Below are 14,454 nucleotides of genomic sequence, written 5' to 3'. Positions count from 1 at the left end.
AACTACAATGTACCGATGTCTTGTTCCAATGAACTGATGTGGATTAACGTGGTGGATTATAGTGTTTGGGATAGACTCAAATCAATCGCAAGAATTGAGGGTTCAATTTTGAAATCTCGATCAAAATTGTTAGTTTAATCGCAAAAACTAAACCAATCGCAAGCTCACAATTAAATCAACGATTTAATCAATTCAAATAATCATAACACTCTAATTTTATTTATGAGAATCGAAAGCATATTTATAGGACATACATCCCATATTAACTAGAACTTTAAAAGATAAAAATTAACCCTAGGAAAGTGAAAACCTTAATTATATCTTATTAAAAGATAATATTTAGATTTTCCTTAAACTAATTATGAAAACGAACAAACACTAATCCCGTTATGCGTAACTTTTGGATTGACGAAACTCAATCTCACGATTAATGGACGACTCGAGCAAAAATTAAAATAAAGCAATTAAATTCCAAACTTGACGCTTTTGATTCACATCATGAACTAAACATTTTTCTATTAGTCTAACAAAAATAATTTGATTACTGATTATAACACCATAAAAATTAGGAGAACCTAGTTTCCTCATTAGTAGCCTAAATCGTGGCTATACAAAGTAATGGCTATTGAATCATTTTACCTAGCGCGCTAACAGTAAGTCATTTAACCAATACTACGGAGCACTGCTTTTTGGTCACCCTCTAACAAGAGTACATGATATGAATACAGTTAAATGAAGGCAACATGTAATAAGCATTAAATTTGAATGATCACCTACCTCTTAAATAATCAACAGGAAACATTTATCGCATTATAGGACTATTTATACTCAGCAAGTCAGTATATATGTAGCCGCTAAATATATACCACATAATTTTACCGTGCAATCCCCAAAAAGAATATTTATATCATTGATCATCCGTTATCTAGGATGAAATGCTAGCGGAACTAGCTCGGATAAGGGGGTCCCACTAGGCGTGGGACCCACCGAGTGCGCGGGCGAGTTCCGGCAAAGGGGACAAGTAGGGCTCATCTTTAGCCATTGATCAATACAACCAACATGAAAACAATGATTACAATCAGGCATACATCTTACAGTTTGTTTGGGCTTATACTCTGACAAGCAAATGGAACATGGGCCGTTATTGGGCTTAGGGAGCCTCTTGCTCTCACCCAACACCACTTCCGGGTATGGCACTCCCTTTTTGGGCTGCATATCTCGGCCCACTTTTAACATAACCGGGCCAGGAAGCCCGGTTACTGTAGGCCTGGGTTGCCTGTCCTGGTTACCGGCACCGTCTATACTGTCGTTGTCACTTTCGATCGTGGGACGGTGTCGGGTGCTACCGGATGACTTGATACGGACGCAAGCGTAGGAGGCGAGCATGATGGTGGAGATGAGGACGAGGATGCTAACCGCAATCGCAATGCCATAGCCGAGGCCGACGCTAGAGGTGGTTGTGATAGTGGTGGGAGGAGATTGGTGTGGGATGGAAGGGATTGGTGTTGACATGAACTAACTCATGAGATTTTGAATGAAAAAATAAATGTAGGAAAATATTGTTATGTAAGACGTGGGAGTAAGTGTAGGAAAAAAGTTGTGAATTTTAGGAGGGTTATTAAATTTTATGTTATTTTTTTATTTACATAGTTTGAATTATAAATACGGTGGTTGATAGTTGAAACTTAAAAAAAAAAAAAATGAGAGAAAAAGAGTGTGAAAAGAAAGAGGGGTAGTAATTAAGTAGAGGAAATGGTGGAGTAGGTGGTGCTTGCTTGCTTAAGGCCCGCCGGGCTCCACGGGAGGATATAATAAAAGAGGCATTGGAGTTGGTGTTCAACACTTGCAACTTGAATAGAAAAGTGTTATGCTTTTAATGTGGGTGGTTTCAAGTCATCTTATGTCATGTTTGGATGTATATGAATATATATGTGAGCTCCCTTCATTTTTTTTTTTTTTTTTTTTTTTTTTTTTTTTGATAGAGTGAGCTCCCTTCATTTTAGATTTATAGGCAAATACTAGTACAATTCTTATGGGGATGTATGTGCATAAGTGCATTGGTATCTTATATATTATACGGAGTACTAACATACTCCACTCGCCCTATATTATGATGCATATTTTTATTTGACAAAAGCTAACGAACATCCCAAAGGTGTTGGATAAGATAACCATAATTGAAATGTTAAATTAAATGAATATTACTTACATCAATCGATGCGTGATTTTAACATGATTTTTAAAATTAATACTACCATAGAAAATATTATAAATTTGTAATGCCTCAAGGACGTTCATTAGCAAGATTTTAATTAATCAATCAAAACAATATATAGATAAATATGTCAAGTTTAATTGTGTCAATTATTGTAAAACCGAGATTTTAGACTGAAGACGATCAAAAGAAGGTGCCTAATTTTTGTGGATCTTGTGAAGCTGTGGACAATGTATCGAACTATTCTTTCCCCTACAAAATTAGCGTAAGCCCAATATAGGCCAGTCCAATCCAAAATGATCAATGGACCTAAATTACCCACTAACTGCTTTCAAAACCCTAAAGCCCAACTTACAATTTCATATCATTGATTTTAAAATCTCTTCTCAAATCTGAAACCCTAAAAATCCTAGCCGGCGCATTTAAGGAGAAAGAAAATCCGAAAGTAGCAGCACCAGAACAACACACAACACAATCATGGGTAAATTTCCAATCATTCTTCTTCCATTCTCCAAAAGCTTCAAACTTTCCATTTTATCTTAGATCAAAAGCTTAATTCGAGCTTTAATGGCGGATGATTTGATTATTTTTATGGTTATTGTATTACAGGAAAGGTTCACGGTTCATTGGCGCGTGCCGGTAAGGTGAGAGGTCAAACTCCAAAGGTCGCTTCACAAGATAAGAAGAAGAAGCCACGTGGCCGCGCTCACAAGCGTTTGCAGTACAATCGCCGTTTCGTTACTGCCGGTAACCTTTTTCTCTCTTCTATAACTTAATTTTGTGATTAGGGTTTATTTGATTTGTAGTTTTATTTGTACTATGATATGATTCATTTTTTAACATATGATTTGGAAATACCAGTTAAATTGAAAAAGGTGTTAAAATCAATGAATGTGTTGATTTTATGGGTTAAATGGGTGTTTTTTTTGGAATGATTTATGAATGTTTGCTTAAGTTTGTTGTTGAGCTAAATTTGTTGGTTAGTTTATTAATTGGGTATTAGAGTTGAGTATATATTTGATGTGATTGATTAGTTGTGAATGTTAGTTGCCAATTTGCAGAGCAAGTTCATGAATTTTATGATGATGTTATCTTGCATTGAAGGTTGGTAATATAAACCATAGGGTGATTCTCCGTGCCTTTCGAACTCTGCTCGTGTCGATTATGGCCTCGAACAAATTACTACATTTTGCCTTTTCTAATCTAATAACATTTCCTTGATCATTATGTTTGCTACAACTGTTGCTGAAGTTTATACTTTGTTGCTAGATTTGTAGTCCGTATGTCATGTTTATATTAAGTGATGTGTTTAGTATATGTTTAAAGTAGCCAATTTGCAGAGCAAGTTCATTAATTGTAAAATGATGCAATCTTGCATTGAAGGTTGGCAACAAAAATTATAGGGTGATTCTCCGTGCCCTTCGAACTCTCTTTGTGTTGATTGTGGCCTCGAACAAATCACTACATTTTGTCTGTTTATATATGCTAAATTTGTGGATTTTTTTGTAATATATGTGTTCATTACTTGTGGTTAGAAACTGCCTATTTGCAGAGCAAGGTCATTAATTTTAAAATGATGCAATCTTGCATTGAAGGTAGGCAATATAAAATATAGGGTGATTCTCCGTGCCTTTCGAACTCTACTTGTGCCGATTGTGGCCTCGAACAATTCACTACATTGTGCCTTTCACATTTCAAACACAATCATTTTCTTTGTTACCGAAGGTGCATCTGTTGCTTGTTTAGTCCATGCATAACGAGTGTTTTATATAGTGGTTGTGTTGTATGCAAAGAAAATGTTCTTGATAGCATATCAGTTTATTTTTGTTCATTTAACCTTGTCAGTCTTGAATAGGTTGTGTCATTTTTTTCCCCAAAAAAGGTTGTTTAATAAAGAGTTAAATTTTTAGAGTTCATTGTTAGGGATAGCCAATTTGCAGAGCAAGGTCATTAAATATAGGTTGATGGAATCTTGCATTGAAGGTTGGCAATAATGACATAGGGTGATTCTCCGTGCCTTTCGAACTCTCTTGTGTTGATTATGGCCTCGAACAAATCACTACATGCCTTTATGCTCAATTTGGAGATCTATGTATTTTTGGGGTATGGGGAGATGGTATTTGTGTAATTACTTACAAATGCCAATTTGCAGAGCAAGGTCATTAATTTTAGAATGGTGCTATCTTGCATTGAAGGTTGGCAATATAAACATAGGGTGATTCTCCGTGCCTTTCGAACTCTCCTTGTGTTGATTGTGGCCTCGAACAAATCACTACATTTTGTCTGTTTCTTTGCTAAATGTTCAGTAGAGTTCGTTTTTGCTTTGCATATTGTGTAGTTGGTTTTACACCTGATTTAAGCAAACTCGAGAGTTGATTGTTTAGTTTACAACTTAATTGAAGTATCTGTGAAATTCTGAAGGCATGAGACTATGAGAGCAAACATCAGTGGTGTTTATGTTAAACTATGTTTTTTCAATCTGTTTCTGTGATGCATTGAGAGGGATTTTGTTTGCTTTGTATTCCCTGTGGCACTCTTGTTCTGTTGCCATGACAAATAATTGTATACTCTTCAATTACATCTATTCGTTACCTCTTGTTCCGCATTTTGACTGCATGGAAAGAATAGTTTCTTACTTGTGGAGTTTTGCTAATCCATGTCACTTCTCACGTTTCATTTACGCTTTGACGTAGCCAAAACAGGTTTTTCAAAAAGTTCAATGTATGCTTGATTATCTTGTTCCGGTTTTCATTATGCTGCTTTTGAATTTCAGTTGTTGGATTCGGCAAGAAGAGAGGACCCAACTCATCAGAGAAGTAAGAGGTTGAACAGCAGAATGTGAAGTTATGCAGCCAGTCTTCTTAGGATCTCTCAGTTTCACTTAAATTTCTTTTTTCTTTTATATTAGTGCCCTCTAGTAATGTACTTTGTGTATTCTTAAATGACTTGTTTTATGGTGCTATTTAACCTTTAACTATGTAGCTGGATTCATCTTTCCCTATACTTCGTAATAGAAACAATTTTGCCCACCTGATATCATCTCATATTCTCACTCCATCTTAAGTTTTTCATGTCCTGAGTACATTTTACAGTGATTTTTACACCATTCTTTTTAAGTGTATCCGGCATACAGTGCAATATTTGGCTAGTAAATAACTAAACAGCGAGTAGTATAGATGGTTTATGGTTAATACTTTATAGGCCTTGTAACAGTCTACCATGACTTAGTGCAAGCTCAAGTGTGTTAATATCATCTCCCACAAAAAGAAGAAAGACGGGAGAGTAGAGAGGAAATTATAGCGTTAATGCTAAAAAAGATGATGTTTTCAGTTAAACAACACAGAACCAAAAACCTGCTTCAGATTTTTCAAAAAAAACCTGCTTCAGATACTTTGCTGCCACCAAGGAAACATATTGACTACTGTCTATTGACCTACTGTCATATCTTTGCCAAGGATTTACAAGGTAGATGGTATGATTGAGCTAATAAAACCTGTTCGACTCGTGCTCGTTAAGATGTTGAGTTGATTCGAGTAGCTCACGATATGCTCGTTATGCCTTTATTTATGAACGATTTCCCATAATATTGTTGAAATAAAATCAATTCTCATAATACATTGATTTAAAAATAAATTCCCTACATAGTGTCCACGTAGGATCATTTTTTTGCTTTTGGTTCAACTTAAAACCGCTAATGGTAATACGGTTTTAAAAAAGAGACGGCCTCTAACAATAACAGGTCTCTTTAGTCTGCAGGAAGATTATTTCAAAGAGACCCCCTTTCAATAAGACAGGTCTCTTTGCGTCCTTGTTAATTCTTAGCCTACAGCAAGAAAAGAGAGCGCTGACAATTACACTTATAAGTTCAAAGAGACCGCCTTTCAATAAAAAACAGGTCTCTTTTACTTTATTTTTAAAAAATTACAAAACCGCTAACGGTAGTTGAACCGAAAACCAATCCTACGTGGACACTACTTTGGGAATTTGTTTTTAAAACGAAGCATAATGGAAATTTATTTCTATTTCAACAATATTAAGGGAAATCGTTCATTTATTTTTACTCACTTTATATTTTTTTCCTTTTTTATATATTCTTTTGATGATATAAATCAACACTTATTAAGTGGCAAACTTGTTTAAACATGGTAACTTTGTTTGTAAATTCTACGAAATATATATTAATAAAATATATTACCTAATTGAGTTAGAGATTGCTCAACTCGTGGTCCTTAACCTCTCGAGTCGAGTTTTGACCGAGTGTTAACTGAGTCGAGTTGGAGTTGCTCGCGAGCTGTTCAACTTAATTAGCACCCTTAATTGAAGTATTAAACCATGCACACAATGTTGTTGCTTTTTTTTCTTTTTTTTTTTTTTTTTTCATTGGAAGCTAAAAGAAAACTCTCAAATGAGCATTACATTCAAGGACAATGATAAGGGATGCATTAAAAAGGGAAAAATTAAGAATTACTCCGTATTAAACATTAAGAATATTAGTTGTCATGAAATTTTGTCAGAATTTTCAAATTAATACTCCATATAATGTTAGAAAATGTATTTAATAAATATGAACAACATAAGTTATCCCGAGCCGAGATGAAAATTGCCAGAGGAAGAATCAATTATCAAACCACTATAAAATTGAGAAACATTTGTCAAAAAAAAAAAAAAAAAAAAAAAAAAAAAAAAAAAAAATTGAGAAAGAAAAAATAAACAAAAACAAATTTGAAAATAATGAGCACATGGCCAATGGGTTAACCTGAGCTCACCGTTTGCTACTTTGCTAGTGCCATTAGGAGTGCATCTGTGCATATGACCTACGGTCTAAAATCTAAGCATGGAGTATTACTATTTAATAGTGCTACTTATTGTTAATTATTGCTTTGATTTACTATTTATAAGACTTTAACCTCCATATTATATAATGGGCCCCACATAATTTGAAATTCAGGGTGTTTTTTGAACGTTAGGTTAGGACATATATAGGATTGCTAGCTTAGGTTGTGGGTTTTCACTTTGCTGCATTGTTTGATATACTGTAAATCACAAGAAAGAAGACATGAGGTAAACTACAAGAGCGCCGAACATTTTCTTGACTCTCCGACATTTTCTTTTGCCATAAAAGTGTAAAGTTTTCTCTTTTTAACTATTATTGGCACCATCTTATCGAGTTGGTAATTTGGAAATCTACTTGAATTGTTTACTTAATTTAACTTGTAACTTGTGTGTAATCTCACGTTCATACTAATTGCAACATACTTTTAATTATGGAGGATTTGTTTTCGATTAATTACATCGCCTATTAATTGAAATTAATAAACCTAGTTATATTGAACTGATCCATTAGCTTTATTTTACATCACGAAAGAGAACTCACTCTTTATTACTAACTCTATTTAATATATTCCTTCTTCCTAAATATATCGAGATCAAAATTAGGGTTAATGGTGATGTTTTTTACACGTTTATCTTTGAATATTATCATGAGCATGATATGACAAGACACATTTAATGAAGCGGGCCAAACTAATTTAATGTTGATGTTTTTAACCTTTCTATCTCCAATACGAACACAAACACGACACAATATGATATGATGGGTATAGTTGTCAGTTCTAGAAAGATTGATACGTGAGCGAGCTGGAAAAGTAGTAAGAACAAATTAAAAATAATTGGTGTGGAAGTAAAGTTGTAAACATCTCCGACCAAAAGGAGATTGTTTCGGACACTAATGTATAGAGTCCACTAGGATTCTAATAACACGGAGGTGGTATTAAATTGTGCTTAGATGGTATCATCTAAATACCAGGAAGAAATTATGGTGAACATGGTCTGGTTTAGTAAACCAAACCAAACCAAACCATAATAGTATTGAAATTGGATCAAACCAAACCGTAATAATACGGTTATTACGGTTTGGTTTGCGGTATATATTGAGACGACATTTTTTCTTAAAAATTGCTAAATAATACTTCATTAATAATAAAGTTTAAATAATTAGCCCAACGAATTATATTGTATAAATTGTATTACAAATTTACAATAAACATAACTATTATTATTTTTATTATTTTTTTAATATATACTAATTATTTTTATTTATTTAAAATTATATAAACATTAAAATACGGTTTATTGATTTACGGTTTGGTTTGGTTTTTGTTTACGGTTTGGTTTGGTTTATAATTTTTGAAAACCAAACCAAACCGTAAACCATATTTACAAAAAATTCGAAACCAAACCGTATTTTTATAAACCGTAAACCAAGCCAAACCGCTAAAATATGATTTGGTCTGGTTTGGTTACGGTTTAGACCAAACTGTACACAACCCTAATTATATTGATACATGATACCAACAAAACATTTTTGCATTAGTTGGTATTACTGAAGAAGTATTTTGGTATTTAGATGATACCATTTAAACATAATTTATTACCAACGCCGTGTTATTGGAGTTAGTGAACTCTATACATCAGTAGCGTATACTTTCCCCAACCAAAAGTAATATTTCATATACGATACTAACTTAAAGATAGAGTAGAAAGAAAATTGAGATAAATATTAAGAGACAAAAGGAGTGTATTTTTTACATATTAATTTTTTATTTGCGTGAGTTAGCTAATGAATACATATATTCACGTGCAGTGCATAATACTCAAGTGGTAGTGTGGTAGTACTCCTTGTCTTTTTTTTTTCTCTGATCAAATTCCTCATAATAGCAAAGTTGAATTTACTAGGTTTTTCAAGGCATGCACTCATTGTCTCAAAAGGTAGCATTGAGCTGATTCCGCGTTAAAACCTAATTGGCTCAAAGTCAAATGCAATCATAACGCATTGAAATTTGAAAAATGATTGGATGATTAAAGCTTAGTATTATCGAGAAAGAATTGAAAAGGTCATAAAATTGTCTGTTCTTTTGTATAATTGTCGTGAAAACTATTAGCCCTGAAGTAAGAATTATGAGTATGAAACAATTATTCTTAGGGACGTTTTATTATCCATCTAATCATCTCTTTGTTGTTCCCTTGCTACTTGTAACTTACAATATCTCATAATAATCGCATCCTTATGTGATCATGTACAAATATGAAATATGTATGTAGTATGTAAGGGTATAAAATAACCAAGGTGTGCAAAGCGTGTATTTGCATAAGTTAGGGCATTTTTAATATAGCTTATTCTTTTCTTCTTTAATGAATTATCTCTCCTATAAAATTATATAGAGTGCGGCTATATTTGAAAATTCTATTTCATCTTCCTGTCATCCTTTTAAAAATGTTAATGTAAGTTTATTATATTAAATCAATTGACACAGTTGTTATAAATTTAGACTTTTAGTCATAACATTTGGTTAAAATATTGATTTGTAAATTTGTGATGTACGAAAAATACAAGACTAGAATTTTCGTGCATAAATTTTTAATTCACAAATTAGAAGGCTTCATTATGAAAAGAAAATACTTTATATGCTTATTAAATAAAAGTAACGTATTTTTACATTCTTAAATTTGTGTATACGTATATTTAGGGATTTGATTTTTATACGTTAGGGCCCCCAAATCCTTTGAGACGGCCCTGAAAATAACAAGAAATACTATTGTGTATGAAGTTTTTATTTCATGTATGAAGGCAACGCAGCCGCAAGCGTCTAAACAAATGTTCATATACAATATATAGTGGCGAACATTCCAATCTAATATTTAAACAAATCAAAAGAGAATGTTGTCAACTTTGTCTTTAAGCTTATAAATTTTACTGTAATTCTTAAATATTTAATTTCTTAATCAAATATTCAAAGGTAGTAAAAAATTTCTTATGGTCCAATAAAAAAGGGCCAAATAAACGGCTACATATTTTTATTTCTCGACCCACTATATTTGTCTGTTATTCCGTTTAATGGAGGGAAACATATTATATGTATGAGTGAAATAAAATGACCGTTACATTGAATAATAATAATAGGGACAAATCTTGATATATATAGTAACACCCTTCATCTTATTTGATCCATTGTCAGAATCGAGTAAACCAAAGAAATAAGAAGAAATCATACAGTTTTTTTTTTCCTATTTTTGTCTAACATTATGGCTTCTTTATTATCTTATTGTACTATTAATGTTACATGGTACTTATTATTATCACTTGCTACCTTGCAGGTGGTTGTAGGATCTCGCAACCTCCACCACCACCATGGAAATGGCGGTGTTACCTCACCGCCATTGCCATCACAATCTCCGTCTCCATCTCCATCACCGGTGTTCAACTACACGAGGGGCCATCACCGTTTGTGGGAATGGCCTCCTAGCTATAGACATATCACTGTCGATATTGGTGGTGGTGGAGATTATGTTTCCGTCCAAGCGGCCGTGGATGCTGTCCCGGATAATAACATGGTTAATGTTATCATACATATTCGTCCTGGATTATACATGTAATGTGCTAATATTTTTCGCCCTTGGCTCTCACACTTTATACACACTATTGCAAGAAATAATGCATGGTTCATGATTATTACATTTATCTTTAGTTTTAATTTTATAAAAATTCCATAATCAATATATGTTGCGCATGTATATTGCATTAGTAACATATATACATAAGTAACATAACCACCTCATCACACTCGTTGCATGAAGGAAATGTTTATCAATACCCTGATCTCTTTTTTTTTTTTTTTTTTTTTTTTTTTGTCTCTAAAACATACTTTCGTTTATTAAATAGGAAGAATTAAAAAGAACGTGTAGTAGGAATTGTAATTGCAAAATATTTAGTATGTACTCATCAATCCAATAATAATATTAATGATGTTGAGGGTGAATTTGGATGATTGCAGTGAAAAAGTAGAGGTACCAGCAACAAAGCCTTATATAACATTTAAAGGGGCGGGAAGAGATGTGACGTTGATCGAATGGCACGATAGGGCATGTGATCCCGGCCCCGACGGAGCACAACTCCGTACTTACCGCACGGCCTCGGTCACTGTCTTGGCTAATCATTTTTCCGCTAGAAACATTAGCTTCAAGGTTCGTACGTTTATTCATCAAATGTTGTACTATACTTCCTACACGAGTAATACAACTAGCTATACGTCTACAAATAATGTAACATTATTTTTATTAGCTAATTAAATTTTGAAATGTTGTACAAATTAAATGTAGAACACGGCGCCAGCTCCATTACCGGGAATGGAGGGGTGGCAGGCCGCGGCTTTTAGGATATCCGGCGACAAGGCCTTCTTTACGGGTTGTGGATTTTATGGTCATCAGGACACTTTGTGTGACGATGCAGGTCGACATTACTTCAAGGATTGCTATATTGAGGGCTCTATTGATTTCATATTTGGCAATGGTCGTTCCATGTATAAGGTAAGCTCTAATTTAGCATTATTCTCAGTTTAATAATGTATGATGAATTGACTGAGTAATCTTATCCACTTCGATCTAAAAATTCTTTATTTTACTCCTACTAGTGCATTTAAAATCTGTTCCTGTATTATTATAAGGGGTTAAGCAGTCTGCATTCTGCAGTGCATGGCTTAATTATTAGTTTATAATCACATATTACAAAATGTATATACTCTTTTAGGTAATGTTCTTCACATGCATATGAATGTTTCATTACATTATTAATTAATCCTTACTCTCTCTAATTTTTATTAAATGTCTGGTTTGGCTAAGCACGCATGCTGCCACCACATAACTTTAACCAAAACATATTTAATTATCAATAATCATAAAATATAAAATTTAATATTTGAAAAAGCACATTGAGTTGATTTCAAGAATTACTAAAATGATATATTTAATTTTTTTCTTACTTATAATTTACTAACATTAGTGAAAGTGGTATGTGAATAGTGTAAAACGTTAAAATAGAACATTTTTTAAAAGGAGGAGGAAAAAAAAAACCAAAGGTAATACGAAGTATATTAGTGGGTGGGATCATGCCAATACTAATACTACGTATATAACATCCTATTAAAAGGCCGAAGTGATTTTTATAGTCATCTTCATCTACATAGAATACTTCCACCGTCCCTTTATGATTGTCAACCTCAAAGTACAAAGTTCAATTTGTTATTAAATTGAGCATAAGTTAGTATTCTAGTACGAACTAGTACAAACTATTGACTTTGTGAGACTAAAAACTTACTAGGTATGGGGCAATCTGAAAAAAATACTTCGTGTCTCAAGAAGTAGAAAGGAGGTAGATAGTATTATTTTAGGATGTTCGAAAATAAGTTATTATGAATGGAAGTAGTAATGATTTATCATGATTGGATTTCCTAATACATAATTATGTGTTATTTAGGACTGTGAGATACACTCAACGGCAACAAGGTTTGGGTCGATAGCAGCACAATTCAGGACATCACGAGAAGAGAAGACAGGGTTTGCATTCGTAAATTGTAGGGTCACAGGAAGTGGACCAATCTATGTGGGCCGAGCAATGAGCCAATACTCTCGAATTGTCTATTCTTATACTTATTTCGATGACATTGTTGCTCATGGTGGATGGGATGATTGGGACCATAAAAACGACAAGAACAAGTAAGTACCTCCTTAACACGGTAACTCATGAAGTATTTATTTGAATGGTGTTTTTCAAGTTTCAAGTGGTTTTTATGTATTGCATATGCCTTCTTAAATCTACGTATTGTTGCCCTATTTTTTCCCCTACTATACCCTTAACTTCAACTTTCACCTCTTTAATCAAAACGCATCAAATAAAAATATTGTCCTGAGTTTTACCATTTCTTAATTAGGTAAAACAATTTCACAGTAATTTATTGTAATGATGTGATGGTAGTCTTTAAAAGCATCTCTAATGAGTAACGACAAGCTAATTGTCATCTTAGCTTGTCTTGTCACATTATATTCAAGATAATTTACTTTCTTCCTAATTTGTGCTCCAACGGTTAACTAGTAAATAACTGGTTAGTATTCTTAATAGCCTTTTCAAGCAAATTAACATGAGATTTGTAAGAATTGCAAGCAAGCTTCTACCTTTAGATTTACAACCATTGAAGATGCTCTAATAAACATTGAAATTACAAAGTTAGTTATTATGAGAATGCCTTGGAGAGTTTTTGCAAAAATTTTATTTACTGTGGACAATGAATTGTGTTTAACAAGTCGAATGAAATGGAGTTGCAACTAATTGGTTAGGAAGTTGAAATCACTAAAAAGAACATTTTTGAATAAGAAAATAAATTTATGGTAGTTTAAATGGAAATTTTAAGTAACCAATTCAAAAGAAAATTTAAGTAACATTTCAATTCAAGACTATTTTATTATTAACACCTTAAATTTCTTTACAAGGTGCTGGTCAAACAACTATAATTATTTAAGGTGATAAAAAAATTCAACAATGAAGTATTTGAAATAGGTTGACACAGTTTTATGTTGCAGGACTGCGTTTTTTGGAATGTACAAGTGTTGGGGTCCAGGAGCAGCAGCAGTTAGTGGTACCTCATGGGCAAGAGAACTGGACTTTGACACAGCCCATCCCTTCCTTGCTAAGAGCTTTGTCAATGGCAGACATTGGATTGCAAATTCTGATGCCTAATAGCCTAATACTAGAAATAAGCATCACAATTTCTCATCAACCACTTAAAAATATACATATACAAATACCAAAAATAGCTAGCATTCTTTTATCTAAATACTAGTATAAGATATTATTTGATTCAGTTTCTCTTATGTATAAAAAAATTACATGAATTCTTTACATAAACAATAAGCATATATTGTACCCCACGAGCTCATTCAAAAATTATATGTTGTACATTTTTACACTAGATGCCACATTCACACATTGTAAGATATAAATAATACAAGTACCTTTTTTTTTTCTTATCCAAAATCTAAATAATACATTGTAATATGTATATATATATACTTTGTAATTAATTTGCTTAGCTAGTGGAATAGTGATATTATTACCCACCTTAAGTACTTGTATTCTAGTAATCAATCATATTTCATGGAAGTCATTTATTTCTCTCTCCTTTATCTTGCGGGTTTCCCTAATAGCTTGTTATTTCATGAGTTTTTTTTTTATAAAAATACATTCATAATTTTGAAAATGATAAATATATAGATCATTTGTTTTGAAAATGATAAATATGTACTTCGTATATTTTTTTTTCAAATTACTATGACCTTGGTCCAAATATTTTTTTAAAGAGCGGCAATGATTGATCAAGTGGGCGCACTCACCGATTCCTTATGCCAGTGAA

The 14,454-nt window shown here is 32.9% G+C and overlaps 1 protein-coding gene, 5 non-coding genes and 1 pseudogene across 6 annotated transcripts; 6 read left to right on the top strand and 1 right to left on the bottom strand.

Annotated features, from left to right (window-relative positions):
• Positions 1 to 873: 873 nt before the first annotated feature.
• LOC145584678 (putative RING-H2 finger protein ATL69 pseudogene) lies at positions 874 to 1,680 on the bottom strand (annotated as a pseudogene).
• A 1,595-nt stretch (positions 1,681 to 3,275) lies between these two features.
• On the top strand, positions 3,276 to 3,404 carry LOC145587157 (small nucleolar RNA snoR86). Its single transcript, XR_014101183.1, has one exon. It is a non-coding gene; the product is annotated as a small nucleolar RNA snoR86 (small nucleolar RNA).
• A 150-nt stretch (positions 3,405 to 3,554) lies between these two features.
• On the top strand, positions 3,555 to 3,683 carry LOC145587151 (small nucleolar RNA snoR86). Its single transcript, XR_014101178.1, has one exon. It is a non-coding gene; the product is annotated as a small nucleolar RNA snoR86 (small nucleolar RNA).
• An 83-nt stretch (positions 3,684 to 3,766) lies between these two features.
• On the top strand, positions 3,767 to 3,895 carry LOC145587156 (small nucleolar RNA snoR86). Its single transcript, XR_014101182.1, has one exon. It is a non-coding gene; the product is annotated as a small nucleolar RNA snoR86 (small nucleolar RNA).
• A 259-nt stretch (positions 3,896 to 4,154) lies between these two features.
• Positions 4,155 to 4,281, top strand: LOC145587152 (small nucleolar RNA snoR86). The gene has a single exon (XR_014101179.1). It is a non-coding gene; the product is annotated as a small nucleolar RNA snoR86 (small nucleolar RNA).
• An 85-nt stretch (positions 4,282 to 4,366) lies between these two features.
• LOC145587155 (small nucleolar RNA snoR86) lies at positions 4,367 to 4,494 on the top strand. Its single transcript, XR_014101181.1, has one exon. It is a non-coding gene; the product is annotated as a small nucleolar RNA snoR86 (small nucleolar RNA).
• Positions 4,495 to 10,228: 5,734 nt separating this feature from the next.
• Positions 10,229 to 14,020, top strand: LOC145584677 (putative pectinesterase 68). Its single transcript, XM_081641489.1, has 5 exons — positions 10,229 to 10,644; positions 11,047 to 11,236; positions 11,372 to 11,578; positions 12,525 to 12,763; positions 13,625 to 14,020. Exons 1-5 carry the CDS (start codon positions 10,298 to 10,300, stop codon positions 13,779 to 13,781), a joined length of 1,140 nt encoding a protein of 379 aa, XP_081497615.1. The 5' UTR covers positions 10,229 to 10,297; the 3' UTR covers positions 13,782 to 14,020.
• The last annotated feature ends 434 nt before the right edge of the window (positions 14,021 to 14,454 follow it).

The sequence above is a fragment of the Chenopodium album genome, chromosome 16 (assembly GCF_948465745.1).
Source record: "Chenopodium album chromosome 16, dcCheAlbu1.1, whole genome shotgun sequence".
Taxonomy (NCBI): Eukaryota; Viridiplantae; Streptophyta; class Magnoliopsida; order Caryophyllales; family Amaranthaceae; genus Chenopodium; species Chenopodium album.
The sequence above is the reverse complement of the archived record's forward strand: the minus strand, read 5'-3'. Positions and strand labels throughout refer to the sequence as shown.